Here is a 21,816-nt window from a genome sequence, read left to right as displayed (position 1 = left end):
CAGCACCATCTCCAAGCCCTTCACAGAGCTACAGAGCCACATGGCTCACTGTTTTCCTTCACAGGCTCTGGTCCTCCTCAAGGTCCTTCAGGTAACTGCTGTCTGCACACTCTCCACTGGCTGTCTGTAAGGAGCCTGTCTGGTCCTCCTCAAGGTCCTTCAGGTAACTGCTGTCTGCACACTCTCCACTGGCTGTCTGTAAGGAGCCTGTCTGGTCCTCCTCAAGGTCCTTCAGGTAACTGCTGTCTGCACACTCTCCACTGGCTGTCTGTAAGGATTTTGGACACTCCCCTGAGAACTTGCGCCTCTCTACACCGCCTCCAGCAGCACCCACACTATGGCACACCAGATGAGGGGCTGGAGCTGCAGATGTTCAACACTCCATAGTGTTCAACGGTTTTCCCTCATCTTCCACTTCCCTCAATGGTCTTCTGGAATCTCAATGAAACACCTTCTTCACTGTGGTCCACTTTGGTGACCCCAAGAACAAGGTAGCTCATGGCTCCCATCTGTGGACTGAGTATAAACACCAGGGTCTGTGTTGAATATATCACGCTGCTGTCCCCACAACCTAAGGAAAAGTTCACAGCAAAGAGCAGAAACAGAGCAACATTCCAGACCCACACACTTGCAAAGCCTCGAAACAGACAGCACTAACAGACAATCCTCCATAAGACACAAAACCAACACAATCAGAAGACTCACCAACTTCCTGTGTCTCAAAGATCCTTTCCTACACTCAAGACAGGGATGCAACCCTGTTGTACCTACAGGAGGAAAGGCCTCAACACTATAGGAGGGTGTCTGCGGGTGTCCCTTCCACCTGGCCTGACCAACCTTCACCTCACTCACCTTCAATCACTTGCCTTCCATGGTGGCTTCTGAAACACAGTCCCCACCACTAACTGAGTGAAGTACTGTGCAGACAACACTAAGGAGAGAGTGCTAAGGTCCATCCCGCTCTCAGGCTTCCACGGGCACTCCTAGGGCCACCCTCACAGCACATCTCACCTGAAACTGGTGTCAGTCTTCTCTGCAAAGACCCCAGAAGATGTGCCTCTCACTTTGATCTGCAGGATCATAACCTCCTATGCTGCAGAGAAAAAACCATAGGCCCAAGAAGTTACAGGACACAGCAGAGCCAAAGCCACCTCTCTAGTGAGCGACCATGTGCTTCCCACTCTGCCAGACTGTATAGCACAAGCTCAGTGAAGGGAGAAATGAGGGAGAAGTATGCTCACCATGACACACAAGCCACGGCAGGCTGACATGACATTCTCAAACATCATTTCTACTTTCTCTGTTGTCCCAGCAATTTCAGTTATCTCAAAATGTGTCACAGTTGCAGTCAATGCATTCAATCACCAGGAACAAAGAGCTGACTGATGTGAAACAAGATGGCAGTTAGAAAGCAGAGGCACTGGCTGGAAAGAAGGGGAGGAGAGTGAGAAATGGCAATGGAGCAAATATGAACAAAATGCACTATGCTCATTTATAAACATATCATAGACTAATTATTATATTAATAATTCTATATTATACCAAATGCATAATCATATAGCATATACACAATATGGGTTAATTTTAAAATTGGCCATGGGCAGGCAGGGTAGCTCAGCAGCTATAGAAAGGCACTTGCCAACAAGCCTAGAACCCACATGGTAAAAGGAAAAAACTGACTACAGCAAGCTGTCCTCTGACCTCCACACTTATTCTACAGCATATACATGCACACACACACACACACACTCAGCATAGACATGTGTACACACATACATTCATCATACACATGTACACACACACACAACACATACACACTAAATTTAAAACTCACAATATATTGTAACTCCAGTCCTGGGAGAATCGGACACCTTCTGGCCTCCACAGGTAATGTATACATGATATACATTCATACATGCAGGAAAAAACACTCACATACATAAAATAAATAATTTTTAAAATTAGTGACACATGTTTCACACATGACACACTTGAGTCCCTTTGTCTTGTGCTGGGAAAAACATGAAGCCAAATGCCTCAGGTAAACTGAGCGTAGGAGCTGCAGACAAGAGGAGACATCCAAGAACAGGATTTTCAAGATTCTGGGCATAAGAGAAACCAACTTCAGACATCAGGAAATCAGCTCATCAGCTCGTGACACTTGTGTCGTGTGCCCACGATGCACTGTGTGCCCACCATGTGTCCCACACTACACTCAGCATGAGGCACTGGATTACTCAGTGCCTGGCTCCACCTCAGGTTCTGGCTCAGTGGGAATGAAGAACAGTTGTATAGAAAGAAGAACAGCTGAAGATCCTCTGCCACAGAAGCAGCAGGGCAATCCAGTACAATAGACTGGAGAGAACTGAGGAGTACTGCTGTGCACCCAATCTTTTCCCAGTCAGAGAACTTTGGAGCCAGGCTTCCTGCTGGGTTCAGATGTATGTCATCACTCGGTGCCTGCAGAACCCTAAGCTGGTGACCAGGCCTCACTGGGCAGTGTCCTCGTCTGTGATGTGGTGCCATCAGCCTGTTAGAGCCCCATTATGAGCATCAGAGGCTAAGTGGCATTGGCTGTCAACCAATGCATCCCCATCTTCCCAGTACCCACATACCTAGTACAAGGTGTACTGAACTCACAGCAGACAAGCAACAAGTGCTTGCTAGGTAGAAACCAGAAACCATTATCCATGACATACTGGTAAGAGAACCCAGAGCTCAGAAATGAACGACCTAACATAGGAGATAAGGAGGCAGACATCCTGCCTGAGGACACACTTGTCCTCCCTGACCCAAGTATCACAGGGGAAAAGAGAAGGGTGGGATGTTATGTTAGAGATGGTCAGAAATGGTGAGAGACATGGTAAAGGATACTTTTAAACTATGCACACCAATTACTCTCCACTCATCATTAAAAGGAATGTGCACTTAAGCATTTATATAAAACTCCTTTAAATAACACAAGGAACAAAAACCCAGCTTGTCCAGTCTCTCTGGATATGAGTTTAGTGCTGTGGTAGAGGTTTAAGGGCAGAGCCATAGAACAGCAAAGTAAAACTCCACACAGAATGCCTTTAGGCCCCTCCAGCAACTGGACCTCCAGTTCAGTCACCAAACTTAGCATTTTAATATACATAAAAGAAGTGCTGCACCAGACTCCTCAAATTGACACCCCAACCCATTCAGCACTGAAGGACTTCCTCTGTCATCATTTGTCCTACTAAGTCTAAAAGGAGGGAAAGGAAAGCTTGGGAGTTCCAGACATCAACTGCTCAGGAATACTGACTCTTGGCAAACAGCACTTTTAGTTTCCCTATGCGTGACTGGACTGCAGCACACCACCACCACCACTTGAAAGCAACGTCTACATAGCCCTGGCACTGGTTTAAACTGCACAGGCTAGTGGGTGATCAGCCCATCTGCAAAGCAGAAAAATATGGGAATGCAGGATATGCTTCAAGCTCCCAAATTTATTTTTAGAGCAAAATGAAATTTCCTCCTCAGAATAAGAATGAGACTCTGTGAAAAGAAAAAAAGATGAACTCTACAGGGACCGCCCCTGCCAAGAGCAGCCTGCCAGCTTCAGCCAAACCCTTGCTTTTAGCCATAGTGGGTGGGGAAAAAAAACACAAAGTGGAAACATTTTGTACACATCTCTGAAGCTGGAACTTCATAGGGCCCATTACCACTAACTGCTCAGGACCCAGCACCACCAGCACCCATAGCCACCTGTCCAGAACAGTGAGACAAGGCTGCTCAGTGGGCATTGCCAGACATGTACCACCTTGTGCCTCTCTGATAGATGTGACTGTCAACTCTATGGGATTTGGTCGGCTGGCAGACACACCTCTGAGAGGTTAAAATAAGGAGGAAGACTTGTCCTGAATGTGGGATGCTCCATGTGGTGAGCTATGGTCCTACACTGAATAAACACGGAAAATGCAGGAAGCCAACTGAATTCATCATCTCCTGCTTTCTACTTACGGGTGTAATGTGTCCAGCAGCCTCGGGCTTCATCATGACCCTTCCCTGCCTGTAAGGACTGGATCTTCTCAAGCTGTGAGTCAAAAAATAAACACTCTTTCCCTTCAGTTGCTTCTGGTCAGGTACCTGCTCACAGGAACCAGAGAAGTAACTAGTACAGGAAATCAGTACAACAAGGGGGACTGTTGCTGCTAGGCCTGACCATGTGGTTCTTAGGCCTTTTGAACTGGTTTGTGTGAGGCATGGAAAAGAATCAGAGGCTGTAGCTGGAGAGGCCCTGGGATGAGTAAGCAGAGCTTAAGGGACCACTTTGACAGGAGCTTGAAAGACCAGAATGCTAAAAGAAACACACAGAGGAGGCCTGGCTCATGAGGTTTCAGAGAAGAATAAGGAAATTCTAAAACAGCACAACTTATGCTGTGCAATGACTGCTGCTCACTGGACTTACTCAGCTATGCAGTGACAGACAACAGAAAGATTTGAAAAAAGGCAGCACTGAGCTTATGACAAGGCAGGTGCAGAGAAAAACTGTCACCTTTAGAAATCAGCACCACTGAAAAGGAACTCACGTTCTACACTGGGAAAACAGCAAATGTGTCCTGAGAACAAGACCTACTCATCAAAGGCTCCAGCTTGTGAAAAGATTCACATGAAAGAACTTGTGCTGATAAAGCAAGTGAAGGGGTTCCTTGCTCAAAAACAAGCCCAAAGAAGTGCTTTTGCAGGTTCAGCTACCAAGGTGCAGAGAGGTCACTACAGCCGTAACGGCAGGGGCCAGGCCATGTTTAGATCTGGCAGCACAACTTGGCACCATCATCCATATGGTTTTGCAAACACATAAAAAACACAACTAAGAGGGATCATGGAGGCTGTGCTGGCTAGTTTTTGTCAATTTGATACAAGTTAGAGTCATCTGAGAGTGGGGAAGCCTCAACTGAGAGAATGCCTCCATAAGATCAGGCTACAGGCAAGCCTGTAGGGTATTTTCTTTTCTCTCTTTTTTGTTTTGTTTTGTTTTTGAATTTTCGAGACAAGGTTTCTCTGTTTAACAGCCCTGGCTGTCCTGGCACTCACTCTATAGATCAGGCTGGTCTCGAACTCACAGAGATCCGCTTGCTTCTGCCTCCCAAGTGTTGGGATTAAAGGCGTGCACCACCACCAAGGCTTTCTTAATTAGTGATTGAAGTGGGAAGGCCTAACCCATTATTGGTGGTGCCACCCCTGGGCTGGTGGTGGTGCACGCCTTTAATCCCAGCACTTGGGAAACAGAGACAGCAGATCTCTGTGAGTTCGAGGCCAGCATTGTCTACTGAGTGAATTTCAAGGCAGCCTCCAAAACTAATGAAAAACCCTGTCTCAAAAAAAAAAAAAAAAAAGAAAAGAAAAGAAAGCAGACTGAGTAAGCCATAAGAAGCAAGTCAGTAAATAGTGTTCCTCCATGGTCTCTGCATCAGTTCCTGAGGTTCCTGCCCTGATAGTTCCTTCTTCATGATGGACTGTTACCTGGATGAAATGAACCCCTTCCTTCCCAAGTTGCTTTTGGTCATGCTGTTTTAGCTCAGCAACAGAAACTCTAACTAAGACAGAGTCTTATAGCAAATTCTACAAAGCCTCTAAGGCCAGGTAGTGTGTGTCAGGATCAGATTCCCCCACAAAGAGGAGCTGTGAAGATGATGGCTGCATTGCAGTGAACATCCCAGGATGCTGGAGATAGCAGGACTGCAGGACATCTGCTGAGAAAGCTGCAGGCAACATGCAGCTCACCAAGACAGTGCTATCGTCAGCAGAAGCGGGGCAGTCACCAAGGCTACTGATGCCGTGAGTCTATCAAACGCTATGGATCTGCAGGACCTGCTGCTTGCCTGCCTGGCCCTTCCTTGTCATCCTTGTTCATCTCTTTTAGACCAGGAATATTTACCATGCACTGCTGCATACTAGAAATCCATTTCATCATTTACTTCTTGATTTCAGAAAGGCTCATGTTAAACGACTGGCTTATGTCTCAAAAGAGACTGAGATTTTGAACACAGAAATGTTAAGATTATGGTGCCAGGTGTGGTGACACACATTTTCAGTAGGCAGATCTCTCTGAGTTTGAGGTCAGCCTGTTCTACATAGTGAGTCCCAGGACAGCCAGAACTATGTAGAAAGACCCTGTCTCAAAAAATAAAATAAAATAACAGGCGCTAGAGAGATGGCTGAGTGATTAAAAGCATGCACTGAATTCAATTCCTGGCACCTACATCAGGTGGCTCACAAACACCTGTAGCTCCAGCTCCAAGGGATCCAACTCCCCTGGCCTCTATGAGCCCTGGATGCATGCACATATTTACACAACAGACACATATATACATAATTTAAAATAATAATTAAAGGGATTGGAGAGATGGCTCAGCAGTTAAGAGCGCTGACAGTTCCTCCAGAGGACCAGAGTTCAATTCCCAGCACCCACATGGCATCTCACAACTGACTGAAACTCTAGTCCCAGAGGATCTAGTTCCAGGCAAAAATAGTAATTAAAAAAATAAAGACCAGGTATGGTGGTACATGCCTTTAATTATAGCATTTAGGAGACAGACCCAGATCTCTATGAATTCCAAAGGCAGTCTGATCTACATATGGAGTTCCAACATATGGAGACAGAAACAGGAGAATCTTGTGTTCAGAAGTTTGAGGCAACTCTAAGCAACACAGAAGGACTCTATCATAAATTAGTAAATGGAGCCAGGAGTAGTGGTACACATCTTTAACCCCAGCACTCAGAAGGCAGAGGCAGGTGGATCCCTGTTAGTTCAAGGCCAGCTTGTTCTACACAGTGAGTCCCACAACAGCGAGGACTACATAGTGAAACCCTGTCTCAAAAAACAAACAAACAAAAAAATTAATAAATGGGGCTGGGGACGATGGCTCAGCAGGTAGGTACTTGCTGACAAGTGTGATAACCTGCAACTGATCCCTAGAACTCATGGTGGAGAAAATTAAATCTAGAAAGCAGTCCTCTGATTCATACACATAACCAATCAATCAATAACTATAATTTTTAAATAAATAATAAATACACTTAACTATGTATCAAATATGTAATTACTTTGTTGGTGTGGCAATGCTAAACCAAATTACTTTAAAACCCAGTATTTGATGCTGGGCAATGGTGGCTCACACCTTCAATCCCAGCACTTGGAAGGCAGAGGCAGGCAGATCTCTGTGAGTTTAAGGCTGGCCTGATCTACAGAGTGAGTTCCAGGACAGCCAGGAAGGACGGTTACACAGACAAACCCTGTCTCAAAAATCAAAACAAAACAAAAAACAGTATGGGGGTTAAAAAAAATCTATTACATTAATTGCACATTTTTAAGATGTATTTATTCTCAATTCTCCCAATATTGATAAGAAATCCTCAGTTAGCCAGATGTAAGTGATGTACACCTGTAACCACAGTAATCAGGAGGCTAAAGCTGGAAGACTAAACTACAGAGTTCATAGGCTCCAGAGAATTATCTCAAAGAAAAACAAAACTCAACCTTCATTCAAAAGGTTACTAATTATTTCTATTAATGAAACTATTTAATTCATGGGTATGTAGTTTTTGTTTGTTTCACTTTTAAACAGGTCTCATTAGCCTAGGCTGACAAAAGCTCTCTAAATGGCCAAGGTGACTGAACTTTACATCATTCCACTTCCACATCTCAAGTACTGGAATTACAAACATCTGCCACTATATCCAGCTCGTTCCCCCATCCCCACCCCAGATTCTGATCAGTTACAAAGAGCACAACCTCCAGATAGTAACTTCTTAGTATTATTTCCCACTAAAAGGAATCAGGGCTCTAAAAGAAAGATTTGCTACCAAGCAGGAAAGTACTAAGTAAGCCTGGGACACATTTTGTGCCAGAAAGCAATTAAACACTCCAGGCTAATGGTATCTTGGCAGGACACAGGAGCCAATCTGAAGAATTTGAGCAAGTTTGAGCCCAGCCTGGGCTACATGAGACCAAAAGGAGCTGTCAACTTAGCAGAAGCCAGAATGAAGCATTTCTGTTGCTAGTTTGTTTTGTATGAGGAGGGAGGCTAGGATCTCACACATGCTAGGAAAGCCCTCTACCACTTGAGCTGTGTTCCAGCCGGAACATCAATATTTTGGAAAATCTTTGGAGGCAGCCAAAACCAGCTCTCCAAAAACTGTTCCTCATTGTCTGAGCAGAGGTAGCAGGCAGAGACCAGAGCAGGAAAGGCCTGGGGGTGGGGGAGACACCCCTAAGAAGCTGCCAGATAACAAGATCTGCAGGGCAGGCATGATACACAGCTGGGAGTCCACAAAAGCAGGGAGCCCTTGCAAATGGCCAGACCAGGTATATAGTCAGGAAGATGATATGCAGCTCTGAGATTCAGCTTTAGCTTGAGGACAAGAGAGATCCAAGGGGCTGATGTTTAGAAAGATCATGGCATGGGTTGGGGCTATAGCTTACTTGGTAAAATGCTTATACATGCACAAAACCTGAGTCCCATCCCCAGTAGCACATAAACTCTATGTGGTTGCAACTGCCTATAATTCCAGTTTAAGATCACACTTAACTAGTGAGTTAGAAGCTACTCTGGTCTGCATGAGACCCTGTCTTGGGGATGAAGGGAGGAAGACCATGAACTGACAGGAAGCTATAGCTATAGAGAAGGGTCCAGACCACACCTGTGAGTGTCTTGAAGACAAGCACCTGCTTCAGCAGAGCAGCAGGAAAAGGCCACTGGAGAAGCAGCACAGTCATCTCTGAAGTGTCTGAACTTCACAGCATGCAGGAAGCAGCTCCATGTACAGGAACAGATGGGCATGATTTGGAAGTTCAAGAAAGCTGGGGCTGAGGCTGTGGCTGGGTGGCGGAGCCCTTGCCACTTGCCTGAACCATGTACAATGAAAGGGAAAAATCAAGCCTAAAATCCACCCAAATAGGCAAGGCACTAAAGCCACAAATGACAAGATATGACAATGAAGAGTCAGAAAGCCACCTTCCATACTCTGCCCCTCAAATCACGGATGAGCATGGCAGTGTTCCCCAGAGACTTCAGCTCTGCATCAAACCTGCTCAAACAGGAACTTTGTGAGTTTCCCTTGCCCCACTTCACACAGCTAAAGCCATCTGAGCAATGCGGCAGTCGCTGCACAGTGAACACTCAATATTGCAACAGGGCTGGGGTAGACACAGAAGCTGTACGTGAGTGATAGGGAAACGCTATGTACGTGTACCCTGCCCAAGTGGATTCCACCCTGTGGAGGAAGAGGGGGTGTATATCTGTACAGCAGGAAGGACTGCTGTCTAACCAGTGGCTCCCATGGCCAGTCATTCCTCCTACACCCTAACCCACCTATGAGCTCAGAGCCTTGACAGGTGTCAGCTCCTGCACAGGTGGGAGATTACCTCAGATCCAGGTGAAGCTGACTCCCCCAATTGTTTCTCACTACACCTGGGCCTAACATGGCTCAGCATCAAGCTTTGGCAGCACTACAGCCAAGTCACAACTCAACCAGACTTCAGGAAGGCTCCTGGGCCTCCACAGACCGACCCATCAGTGCAACCGGTGTTTGAAGACAGGTAAGCCTTGGGGGTTCCACTATGGGAGATTTCAGAGCATCTTTGTCCCTTGCTGTAAATCACCCCTCTCTGTGGCTGGCCACATCTACTACCCTATCAGTCTATAGGGAGCCCCTCAAGAGCTGTGATGTTGACTGCTGCTTTTCTAACTGCTCTACTTTCTATCATTGTAGCCTGAGACAAAACACCTGCTGAACAGACTTGGCCCTTTTCAGCCCTACACCACTCTACACTGTCACCAGCTTACCCCAAAGGCTACTGTCCTGTCCACAGAGCTGTGACTTTAAGACTGTTTTACCTACAGTGCTCTCATTTCTACAGACTCCTGCCTCAATCACAATCAGACTTCAAAAGAGACAAGTAAAACCAAGACCCCACCTGAACTACACTTCATTTCCCCACTTGAAGCTTTCTATATAAGAATCTCATTGCTGCTCTCAAAAGGACTGTAAAGATCACTATGCCTGGGTATAAGAATAAAAGCTGTGGGGTGAGCCTCTAATTCCAGCACTCAGACTAAGGGCAGCCTGTGTTATACGGTAAGGTTCTGCCTCAAAAACCAAAGCATGCCGACTCCCTGAATAGAACAGTTTACAGACAGTTCTTGGGTTTTCTTATACATCAGGAGGCACAGAGCCAGTTATAGAAGCTGGAACTGGATTTGTAACTTCACTGACCTAGAGTTGCTACATATTCCCTTGCCACATGGAGTGGAATGTACTAGAATCCACAACATGGAGTACCTAAAGAACAAAACAAGGCTGGAGAGCTGACTCAGCAATTAAGAGCACATGACCTGGGTTCTGTTCCCATCATCCTCATGGTATGTCACATGTTCCAGAGTCTCCAACACTCCCTCTGGCCTCCAAGGGCACTTCACACACATGATGCATAAGCACACATGCAGGCAAAAGAGCCATACATATTTTTAAAAATCTTAAAACTATGCAAGAGATTTTTCAACTCTGCATACAAAACTTTTGAGTATTTGTAGAAAAGCAAAAATGAAAATACAACTGAAATTTTTAAGACTGAAATAAAACCTAAATGCAGTATTCTCTTTTTAATGACAAAGCCAACTCGCAGGATGAGCGTCACACAGCCTCTTACACTTCACTGTCACCTTTGCCAATGCAGCCCTCCTCTGGTATGAGAGGCAGACACAGAAGGATGGAAACACCCCACACAGTAGCCAACAGAGCAGCCGAGGAACCAGAGTCTGCATTCTTTCCATAGCTAAGTGGCCAGGCAAGGTCCTGCACCTCAGGATTCTGATTAGAAAGTTAATAAGGAGTGCCTAGGCCTGCTTGGGTATCAGATGATGACGAACATGCTCACCATAACCTCTGCTGTAGGTAGCAAGAGTGCACCATCTGCTCCCCTGCTCCCCATTAAGGCATGGGCAATCTCAGTTCTCAGCACAAACACTAGAAAAACTGAGTAAGTCTGACGGGGCCTTGAATATGTTGGTGCCTTACCAACGAAGTTACATCCCTGACCCTCAAAATTATACTAGGCAACAGGAAAAAAAAATCACCAGAGAAGCAGATAACTTAAAAGGATCACAGATGTAAGGGCCAAGGACATACTCAGTTGCTAAAGTGCTACCTCACAAGCACAAGGACCTGATTCAATCCCCAACATAACACACAATCAACACAAATCCTATCACAGGGACACTAAAACTGAAAATTATATACAGTAGCTAAAACAGCAGATTCCATGCAGTGGGAGATGAGAGAACAGGCGGGGAAGTAAGGTCAGTAAGCAATATCCAGACAGGACCGAGAAAATGTAAAGAATAAAGAAAGGGGTGTGCAAGACATGTGGGGAGAGTGAAAAGCCCTTGGGCATTTACAGTGAGTTAGTGCAGGCCCTTGGGGTGGCTGAAGACAAGGAAAGCAATGGAGCTGATGAGCTTCCTAAACCCACTAAAGACGAGAGAGAGAGAGAGAGAGAGAGAGAGAGAGAGAGAAGGAGGAGAGAGGACAAGAGTATATATATATTATTATTATTAATATTATTATTATGTATATATGATATTATATATATTGTTATATATATATGTATATACATATATATATATATATATATATATATATATATATATATAATATTATTATTATTTATATATATTTATATATATATATATATATACATAGTAAGAGTATATATATATATATGTATATATATATATATATATGTATATATGTATATATATATATATATATATATATATATATATATATATATATATATATATATATATATATATATAGAGAGAGAGAGAGAGAGAGAGAGAGAGAGAGAGAGATTCTGCTGACACCAAAGGAAGGTGAAACTTTAAAGAGCCACCAGAAAAACTGAAGAAGTGACTCAGTTGGTAACAGTGACTGCCTTGCAAGAATGAAGACCCAAGTTCTAGCCCCAAAACCCATGCAAAAAAAGCCAGGCATGGTAGTGTGGGATGTGGAGGGGAGTGCTGGGGTTGTGGGGTAGGTGGATCTCTAGAGCTCCACAGGCAGACAGACAGGTCTAACTGGTGAACTCCAGGTCAGTAAGAGACCCCCAGCTCAAAAACAAAGTGAATGGTTCCTGAGAAACTATACCTGAGGTTGTTCTACATGCAAACAGGCGCATGAATGTGCACAGACACAGATACACACAGGTGCACATGTACTCGCACACGTCTGTGGGGAGGGGGAATCTTGAGATTAATTTAAGAAAAAGAAGATAACCCTGTCAGAAACGTGGGAAAGCAAGGGATAAAGAGCAACAAAATGCACAGCTGTGGCTGGATGTGGCACAGGCATGTAATTCCAGCACTTGGCAGCCTGAGGCAAGAGAACTGTTAGTTTCACACACGCTTATAAGCAAGACTGGGGGGAGAGGGAGGTACACGCCTTTAATCTCAGTACTCTGGAAGCAGAGGCAGGAGGGTCCCTGTGAGTTCAAGGCCAGACTGGTCACATAGTGAGTTCTAGAACAGCCAAAGATATATCTCAAGATGCTGTCTTAAAGGAGGAGGCAGGAGGTGAGGTCAGGAGGGTGGTGGTGCATACCTGTAATCCCGCCCCTAGGAAGCAGAAACCAGAGGAGAGGATCATGGGTTAATGGTCAGCCCAAGCTGCATAGCAAGGACTTTTCTTTCCTTTTTGATGAAAGCTGGAAAATGTGGTTCCCAAAGCCTCAGGGAGCAAAGGCTAAGCCTAAACACATACATCAGAAAAATCTGATTTCTACCACAAAACTGACTTGGAAGTTTTTCCTTCTCACTGGGAAAATCCTGCGCTGTGTGGTGCTCCCAATGAACTCTTCTAACACAAGGTAGAAACCATCACCTTTACAGGAAGTCTTCCACGAGGCAGTGCCCACCTTGTTCATGACAACAATCCAGCTGCTACACCGAAACCTACAGTGGTGCAGGGAGGTGACCTCACTGGGCTACCTCCCTACCGCTCAGACCACTCACAGGGGCACAGAAGGTGACCGACCACACAGGTCAGTCCCCTCCAGGAATACAACCCTAAAAGTACAATACTAACAAAATCCAGCTAGGAATTGTCCCTAGGATATCAAAATTTAGACACCAAAAAGAAAATTCACATGACTCCCTCAAAAGATGAAAAACAAAGAAAACCAGTAAACACTTTTTGTTGTTGTTGTTGTTTTTCCTTTGGTCTTCTTTTTTTTGAGATCAGGCTCAGACTAACCTGGAACCCACTCTATGTAGTTCAGGATGGCCTCACACTTGGTAGTAGTCTTCCTGACTTTGTCTCCCTAGGACTGAAGCTAAAGGCACAGGAAACCATGCAGGAAAAACATGTAGGTGTTTTTTCAGAATCATTAGGATTATGAGTTTGAGCCCATATAGGCAATTACACCAAGAACCTGTCTCAACAAACAAGCAAGCAAGCACACCCCAAAAAAACCTTTTAGGAAACTAATAAAGAAATACCACATTTAATAGAGAATGTTTATCAAAGCCCTTCAATGACTACTGCACTTGTAGGTTGAACAGTGCATGAGCACTGAGTGCTTCCAGGAACGAGACAAGGAGGTCCACTACTACCATGGCAGTTAAATCCTGTGCTAGAGAGCTCAGCAGGTGCAACTCCACAAGAAAAATAAGGCAGAAAATAAATAAAGTGAAGAGCATGATCGCAACTCCTAAATCCCAGCCCTTAGGAGGCTAGGACAGGAAAATAAAAAGGAGGTAGGAGGAGGAAGAAGGAAAAAAGAAAGAAAGGAAAGAAAGAAAGAAAGAAAGAAAGAAAGAAAGAAAGAAAGAAAGAAGGGAGGGAGGGAGGGAGGGAGGGAGGGAGGGAGGGAGGGAGGGAGGGAGGGAGGAAGGGAGGAAGGGAGGAAGGGAGGAAGGGAGGAAGGGAGGAAGGGAGGAAGGGAGGAAGGGAGGAAGGGAGGAAGGGAGGAAGGGAGGAAGGGAGGAAGGGAGGAAGGAAGGAAGGAAGCAGCAGCAGCAGCAGCAAAACAAAAGCCAGTTCTATTTAGGGGCTAGAGAGATGGCTCAGCAGTTAAAGAGCACTTGTCTACTCTGCCAGAGGACCCAGGTTCAATCCTCAGCACCCAGGATCTCACACCTGTGTACGACTCCAATCCCAGGGAATCTAACATTTTTTTCTGGCCTCCAGGGGCACTGCACACAGGTAGTACACAGACATCCATGCAGGCAAAACCATACATATAAGAATAAAAAAGTATTCAAGACAACTTTTTACTAAGCCACTTCTATCTTAGTATACTAGCAATAAATAATTACAAAGCTGTTATATGCCTGTAGATTAGACAAACAATGCTGAAAAAGCACCAGTCCCACAGTGACCTGTAGATCAGAGGTGTGCAAAGTTAAAAACCCAGTCATCTTGTGTAGACTGTCAAGTAGATTGAATGAGTATGCGTGTATGCATAGAGTGTGTGCTTGCACCTGCAGCACAGAGGTCAGATAATGGCTTTCAGGAATTACTTAGACTATCAGGCTTATGGGGCAAGCATTTTAACCCACTGAGTTTCTCTCTGGCCCAAGCAGATTTTATGAGCCAGATTAAGAAAATCTTAAAAAGGTAAAGAACTTAAAATATCAGATCTCGCCGGGCGGTGGTGGCGCACACCTTTAATCCCAGCACTCGGGAGGCAGAGGCAGGCGGATCTCTGTGAGTTCGAGACCAGCCTGGACTACCAAGTGAGTTCCAGGACAGCCTCCACAGCCACAGAGAAACCCTGTCTCGAAAAACCAAAAAAAAAAAAAAAAAAAAAAAAATCAGATCTGAAGACAACATCTATAATCACCCAGACACTGTGATATTTGTGTAAAAATGGCAAAGATAGAGCAGAAGAACCACCTACCCTCTCTATCACTAAGACACACCCCAGGCCAAGACTAGCAGATTTCCTAATCAGGACATAATATTTATTACTTTGGGTTTTGTTGTTGTTGTTGTTGTTTTATTTTGTTTTAAGAGACAGTTCACTATGTAGCCCTGCCTAGCCTGGAACTCACTACACAGACTAGACTGGCCTCAAACTCAGAGATCCACCTGCCTGTTTCCTGGGTGCTGAGATTAAAGGTAGATACTATCAGCCTGGTCTACATGAACCATTCTTTTTTTTCATTACTTATTTTTATGTGTATGGATATTTTGCCTGCACGTATATCTATGTGACACCTGTGTGTCTGCTGTCCTTGGAGGCCAGAAGAGGGCATTAGATCTCCTGAGACTGGAGTTTCAGAAAATTATGAGCGTCTATGTGAGTTCTGGGAATTGAACCCAGGTCCTCTGGAATAGCAGCTCTTAACCACTGAGCCATCTCTCCGCCCGTACATTAAGATGGCTTCTTGGGGGGAGGGTGTCAACCAATTGAACTACATTAAAATTTAAAACTTTTCTTCATAAAAAGATACAACTGAGCTGGATATGGTAGGCACCTGAAATTCTAGCACTTTAGAGGCTGAGGCAGGATTATCAAAGGTATAGGCTAGCCTGAGCTACATGGCAAGACCTGTATATATGAATGTATGTGAACAGCTGTGTCTATATATAGATGCAATACTACTGAGTGAAAAGACAAACACAAGAGTATAAAAACAACCTTCCAGGTTGGGAAGATGGCTCAGTGGTTAAAGTACACAAGTACCCAAGTAAAAGTCAGGTGTGACAGCCATGTCTGTAAGGTAGAGAAGGACTGGAAAGATGGCTAAACATATGGGTAAGAGTACATGTTGGTCTTGTAGAGGACCAGTTTCAGTTTCCAACACCCACATGGCAGTTCACAACTGTCTGTAACTCCAGCTCCATAGAATCCAATTCTTCTTATCTCTAAGGCTCCTGCACCCACATGGTATATATACATACACTCAAGCACACATACATACAAGATAAAATAAATGCTGAAAAACTAGTAAGGTTGAGAGCAGTCAAGGAAGACATCCAACATCAAACTGACTTCAGCACATCTGTGGACGAGCACCTGCATACAGACATATGGACATACAGGAACACACATCAACCTGTACTCACACACAAAAAAAATTAATTAAAAAAATCTTCTAGCCAGGCATGGTTGTGCAAGTCCTTAATCCCAGCACTTAGGAGGTAGAGGCAGGCCAATTTCTATGAGTCTGGGGACAGCCTAACTTACATAGTGAGTTCCAGGACAGCCAGGGCTAAGTAGAAAGACCCTGTCCCAAAACAAACAAACAAACAAACAAAAAAAAAAACTCTTCTATACAGTTATGTATTTGGATTGTATAAAGAACTTCAAATTAGAAACAGACAATGCAACCAACAAACAAAAAGAAGTGTCGCTGCGCTGCAGGTGGCTACCTCTCCACGTGGAGCTTTGGAGCACATAACAATGGCCTCTCATAATGTTGGTGGCTGTGTGGCTGTACCAACTGTCACCACAGTCACTTTTGGCAGTAACTCCTGAGGCTGCTGTCATTACAATTCCACTCTTTAGAATACTCCAGCAGAAACACACATACATCCAGTTCTGCACCTCCCCAAATGCAAAGGCTGCCTGGGAAGTTTAAGATTGTGGCAGCCTCAGGGGTCCTGACTGTGACAAGAACAAGTAGGGCCCATCTACACAGCACACTTTGGCAAAAGCAAAGGTGGGTCTCACAGAATCCAGGGAAGACTCAAAAAATAAACATACAGATTTCCTAAAGAAAGTCAAGCATACGCAAAGGAACCAATAGTGAAGAACTGGGCCACTTCAGAATGGGGGACAGTCACTAATTGCAGGCAGTAGGAAGGGGTTTTCATAGGAGGTATGGTCCTGTGCATCTCTTGATCCAAGCAGATCTGCACGAGCATAACTGAACAGCGGCAAAGGCACACACTTGTGACCTGTGGGTCCTCATGCATGCTCCAGTATAAGGACATCGATTGGACACATATGCCCATCTGGTCACATTTTTAGCTACCAGAGGACCCTGATTCCAAGAAGGGGATGGTGTGGAATAAGTTTACTCTACGACATTAGACTCATGTCAGCTCTGCCATAATAGGGGATACCAGCTCGTCCTAATTCAATGAGGCACTGCATGACCTGGCAACAGGCTTCCTAGCAGGTTCAACACTTTCTGCCTGAAACCCACACTGCCCACGACACCGTTCAGTTCTGTGTCCCCAGTTATTTCCAAAAACCTAAGTGTTGGCCAAACACTGCTGCAACAAACACAATTGCAAAGCAGAGCAACTGGAACTCACAGCATCTTGAAAACCTCTTCAGCATGTGACGACAAAAATCTGACTTAATTAACCTGCTAAATTCCTAAGACTCCCGGAAGAAATGATTCTCTAGCCCCAAACAAAAACTCTCAGCACACAATACTAACCCCAAACTGTGTCTAAAAAGGACATTCAAACGTTTAGTCCAATTTTACAGAAATGACTACAGCCAAGAGATGCATCAAGGCAGTGATTATTCACTTGCTAACTGATCTCTGCAACCCCACAGTGAGAGCATAAGTGCAGCTTCCTTGAGCACCATGAAGATACCTATCACGGATGAACAAAGTGGGCTCGTCAGCACAAAGCTAAGCGGCCCCTGTGCCTTTCACCTTGGGCTTTGCTGGCTATTCCACTTTCTCCTTCCCCTACCACTGACTCTGGAAGAGAAGGCTCTCACACACCAGTCCAGATGTAATAGTAAAGTCACACAAGGTGTTTCAAGCTCTGAAAGTCTCATCTACCCAGGAAGAGGAGCCTTGGAATTCAATGTTCAATCTTTTCTCCCCTGAAACAAAGTTTCATTACAGTTCACAGATGTTCTCAAGAAAGCCTGTGAAGACTTTACCAATGGAATCAGTCCTATTTATCCACAAGATTTCCTCAGGAAATTGGAAATCCACAAGACATGAACCAGGGGTAAGACATGAAATCCCTGAGATACACTCCTCACAGGCCCTACAGCAGGCACCGACAAGTCTAAGGCACAGAATGGGAGACTCAACACAGCTCAATTGCTTCACAGCCAGGTACTGGTGGTGCACACCTCTAATCCCAGCACTGGGGAGGCAGAGACAAGCAGATCTCTGAGTTCAAGGCCAGCCTGGTCTACAGAGTGAGTTCCAGGATAGCCTAGGCTACACAGAGAAACCAAACCAAACCAACAAAACAGCAACAACAAAAACCCAACTTTGAAACACTTTCCCAAATCTAGGCAGCTACCTAAAAAGGCATGACAACACTGTGTGGTCACATGGCTTTGGAGAATACCCATCTATTCCCAAGCTGAATTCCTGGGAATTTTACCCATGCTTAGAAACACCAGAAACATCACTTACAAGCAGTTAAACAAAACCATCAGCAAGCTAACACATTAACAAGATCCCACAGACATTTAGTGGCAGACACCTTGGTTTCAGTTTGGTTGTCATACCTGTGGAAGCGCAGTGTTGAGCTGCCTCTGCAAGGAATCTCTTTCATGACCAACCTCATGCAATTTCCCCTGGGTTAACGCCAGTGTTTCTTGCGTCTCTCTCAGAGTGTCCAGAAGGCGGTCTCGTTCTTCCAGCATAGACACCATGAGCTGCTCAAAATGTGAATCAGCGTCTGGCTGTGAAGGGGAGCCTGACCCATGGCTCCCACCTCCTCCTGGGGGGCCTTCCGCTTCACTAATGGTTGGCATCACCTCGCACATCATCTTGAAACAGGAAAGACGCAGACAAGTCAGTAGGTGTAGAACACGTCTGCAGCTTTCTGAGCACCACCTGTGGCTGATGAGCAAAAGGCTGACGAGTCCCACACTGTCAGAGCTGCTCCACCTTGGATACACATACTCTGGGAAGTAGCTTGCACTTCCAACAGAGGAGCAGACTGGGGGATGGATGCCACTGTCCCAGGAGCAAGGGAAGCTGGACTGCTCACCTCTCCCACCCAGGGCAAATCAGTGGAGTTTGTCGAAAATCCGCACTCTCAGCAGCTGAAGAAAGTGGGCTTCTGTTAACTTATTTTGTTCTTCCCCAGGAAGAGAAATTCAAAACATATTCCCTCAACCACAGAAGACGACTGAGAATTGACAAGCACCAGAGCTATGGACCAAAGCATCTTCCAGGAATGTGTGCAGTCAGCTCCTGGGAAGGACTGCCGGGCTCCCTGACTTGGGGCTGGATATTTGGTGAGCAGCGGAAAAAGCAACTGGATTGGCTCTTTAAGGCCTGGACAGAGGTGTTTTTGCAAAGGCCTGCTGCTGTGCAACGGTTGGTCAGCCAAGCTAACTTACATAAGTTTACAGTCAAAGAGGAGGGCAAAAGAAAAGTGTTTCCACACTGAGAATCTAGGAAGTCGGGGCAGCAAGGCTAGGTAATAAAGGAGAAGGGAAAGGTGAGATGGCACTAGAGATTGCCAGGGCACAGGGTGGGGGATGAAGGGGATGTCCTGCAGGTGCACCTGATCATGCCGGGATGATCCTGCCGACCAAGACCCCGCTGGTCCTGCAGGCTCAATTGACCCCAGTCTCACCGCCCCCAATCCCGCTGACCCTGGCCAATTTAAGCTGACTCAGACCTAACTGATATCAACCCGGCTTGGCTGACCCCAGCTCGGCCACGCTAATCCCAATCTTGCTGACCCCGCCGACCCCCTCCCGCTGGCCCCGCCGACCCAGCCCCGCCGACCCCGGCCCGCCACCCAGCGCGGCCCGCTCCGCCCGCCCTCACCTTGGCCGGCGGGCTCGGCTCCGGGGCTACGCGGCAGCTTTCGGGCGGCGGCCGGCTGCGGGCCGACCCACGCAGCCCCGCAGCTGCGTCCTCGCCCGGCCCCCGGGCCCGCCGCCCCGCTCGTCACGAAGGCCGGCCCGCCGCCGCGGGACACTGGCGAGCTCAGACGACCGGGCCCGGCGCGTCGCCGGCGTCAACGTGCCTGACGTCCAGTGCGTCGGCGCGAGCGTCAGCACCGCCCCCTGAGGGAGAGGTCGGCCACGGGGCTATGCGCATGCGTCAGCTCCGCGGTAGTGGGCGGGCGACCTTTCCCGAACTTCAATTGGCTATTTCTCTCTTTAGCCGCACCCACCACTCCGCCCCCGAGCCAGACCTAGCCAGCACTGTTGGTGGTGTCACAGGTAGAGAACACTGGCAGGTGCGGCGCAGTTTTCAGTCCTGCCTTTTTCCCTGCTGTCACTCCAGCGCGTGCGCTGAAGTCACCCTGAACGCCCACTCTCAGACCCAAGACTTCTGCTGAGTCTCCGAGTCGCGCCGGGTCACCTGCAGAACCGAAAAGTTCTGACAGTGGTGCCTGCCTCGCGCCTATGGGCCTAGCCTTCAGAAGTCTGGGGCAGGAGGATTGCCTCGAGTTGGAGACCCTGTCTCTAAAATACAAAGGCGACTGCCGTCAACCCTGACGATGGAGTTCGATCTCTGAGACCCAGAAGAACTGCATTAAATGCATCCTAGGAACCCACATGGTCCTGAATGTTATCCTCTAACCTATACATGTCTCATGACTCTCATGCATGCACACATATGCATACAAAAATAAATAAACAAATGTAAAAGCAAAACAAAAAAATTAAGGGCTCAGCCACCCTTGCAAGTACAAGAACCTGAGTTCCACTCCCCGAATCCACATAAAAATAAAACGCCAGCCGGTCTTGTTGCTGCACGCCTTGTTCCCAGCACTCAGGAAGAAGAGGCAAGCTGATCTCCGTGAGTCAGAGGCCAACCTAGTCTACGTACTGAGTTCCAGACCAGTCAGGGGTAGTGAAATCTCTTGTCTCAAAATATTAATTAATTAATTAATTAGAGCCAATAAAATAGTACAGAAGTCAAGGCAAGATGATGGTCAACCATAACTGAAAAGCCAATAAAATTTTCTGACGGCCAAGACAGGAGGACTGTCAACTATCCTGGGCTACATAGAGAACCATGACCAGATCCCTATCTCAAAAGATCAATAATTAATTTAAAAAGTCAAGTTGTGGCCCAGGCATGGTGGTGTGCACCTTAAGTCCTAGCACTCAGAAAGCAGAAACAGGCAGAGCTCTGTGAGTTTGAGGTTGGCCTCGCCTATAAAGAGAGACCCTGTCTCAAAAACCAAATAAGACTGTAAATAGGAGCAGTAAGTTCTCTGAGGGGCTCTCCCAGTACCATCAGCCACAGCACACAAATCCTCAGTCGCCTTGATCTGGGGTTTGGATTTGAGAAAATTCCTATTTATCCCCAGAGATTTCTGCTGATGCATCCGTCTCCTAATGTAGTCCAACAGGGCGCCCTCCCACATTCTCACAGCATATGTGAAGCTGTCGTGGCTGAAAGCTAAAGAAAAGAGCACTTCTCCAGCAAGTCCCACAAGCTGAGAGGTTTAGCTGCTGCAGCAAGCAGTATGTGCTTTGCATGAGCATGAGTGCTGAGGTGTGATAGCAGAGGGAACTGGGATCTTCATAGAGCTGCACGGAGAAGATCCCATCTCGCTGGTTGCTAATGTGCAGGGTTTTCCCAGGCTTTCTGGCTATGGAAATCCCAGCTCCTGACGCTTTGCACCTGTAGACCACATATCTACAGAGATGACTGTGAAGAACAGAGACTACAGGACCATTGCCCCCTCTGAATCACTGAGACATGGATGACATTCAAGGTATTTTGTTCGTTTGTTTGGATTTTTAGCCCATTTATTTGTCTATGCTGTGTGTATCTATGTGTCTGAGTATGTCTGCACAAGTATATGACTCAACATGAATAGAGGCCAGGGGACAACATGCAGGAGTCATTTCCCTCTTTCAATTTGAGTCC

At 46.1% G+C, this 21,816-nt stretch overlaps 1 protein-coding gene across 17 annotated transcripts in view; it reads right to left on the bottom strand.

Moving 5' to 3' along the window:
• Ppfia1 (PTPRF interacting protein alpha 1) overlaps positions 1-19,930 on the bottom strand; it is an 80,785-nt gene extending 60,855 nt beyond the window's left edge. For 7 of the 17 annotated variants that reach the window (XM_040750744.1, XM_040750755.1, XM_040750715.1 and 4 more), the window contains exons 1-2: positions 19,750-19,927; positions 18,471-18,734 (exon numbers count right to left, since the gene is read on the bottom strand). In XM_040750744.1, the coding sequence (XP_040606678.1) occupies positions 18,471-18,734 (264 nt within the window). In that variant the 5' untranslated portion in view covers positions 19,750-19,927. Of the gene's footprint in view, positions 1-1,011; positions 1,438-18,470; positions 18,735-19,749 lie in introns of those variants that run through there. The other 10 variants (XM_040750702.1, XM_040750705.1, XM_040750713.1 and 7 more) reach the window with 6 other exon arrangements.
• Positions 19,931-21,816: the final 1,886 nt, after the last annotated feature.

The sequence above is a fragment of the Mesocricetus auratus genome, unplaced genomic scaffold (assembly GCF_017639785.1).
Source record: "Mesocricetus auratus isolate SY011 unplaced genomic scaffold, BCM_Maur_2.0 Super-Scaffold_4256, whole genome shotgun sequence".
Lineage (NCBI taxonomy): Eukaryota > Metazoa > Chordata > Mammalia > Rodentia > Cricetidae > Mesocricetus > Mesocricetus auratus.
Note: the sequence above shows the minus strand (reverse complement) of the source record. Positions and strands in the feature narration are given on the sequence as shown.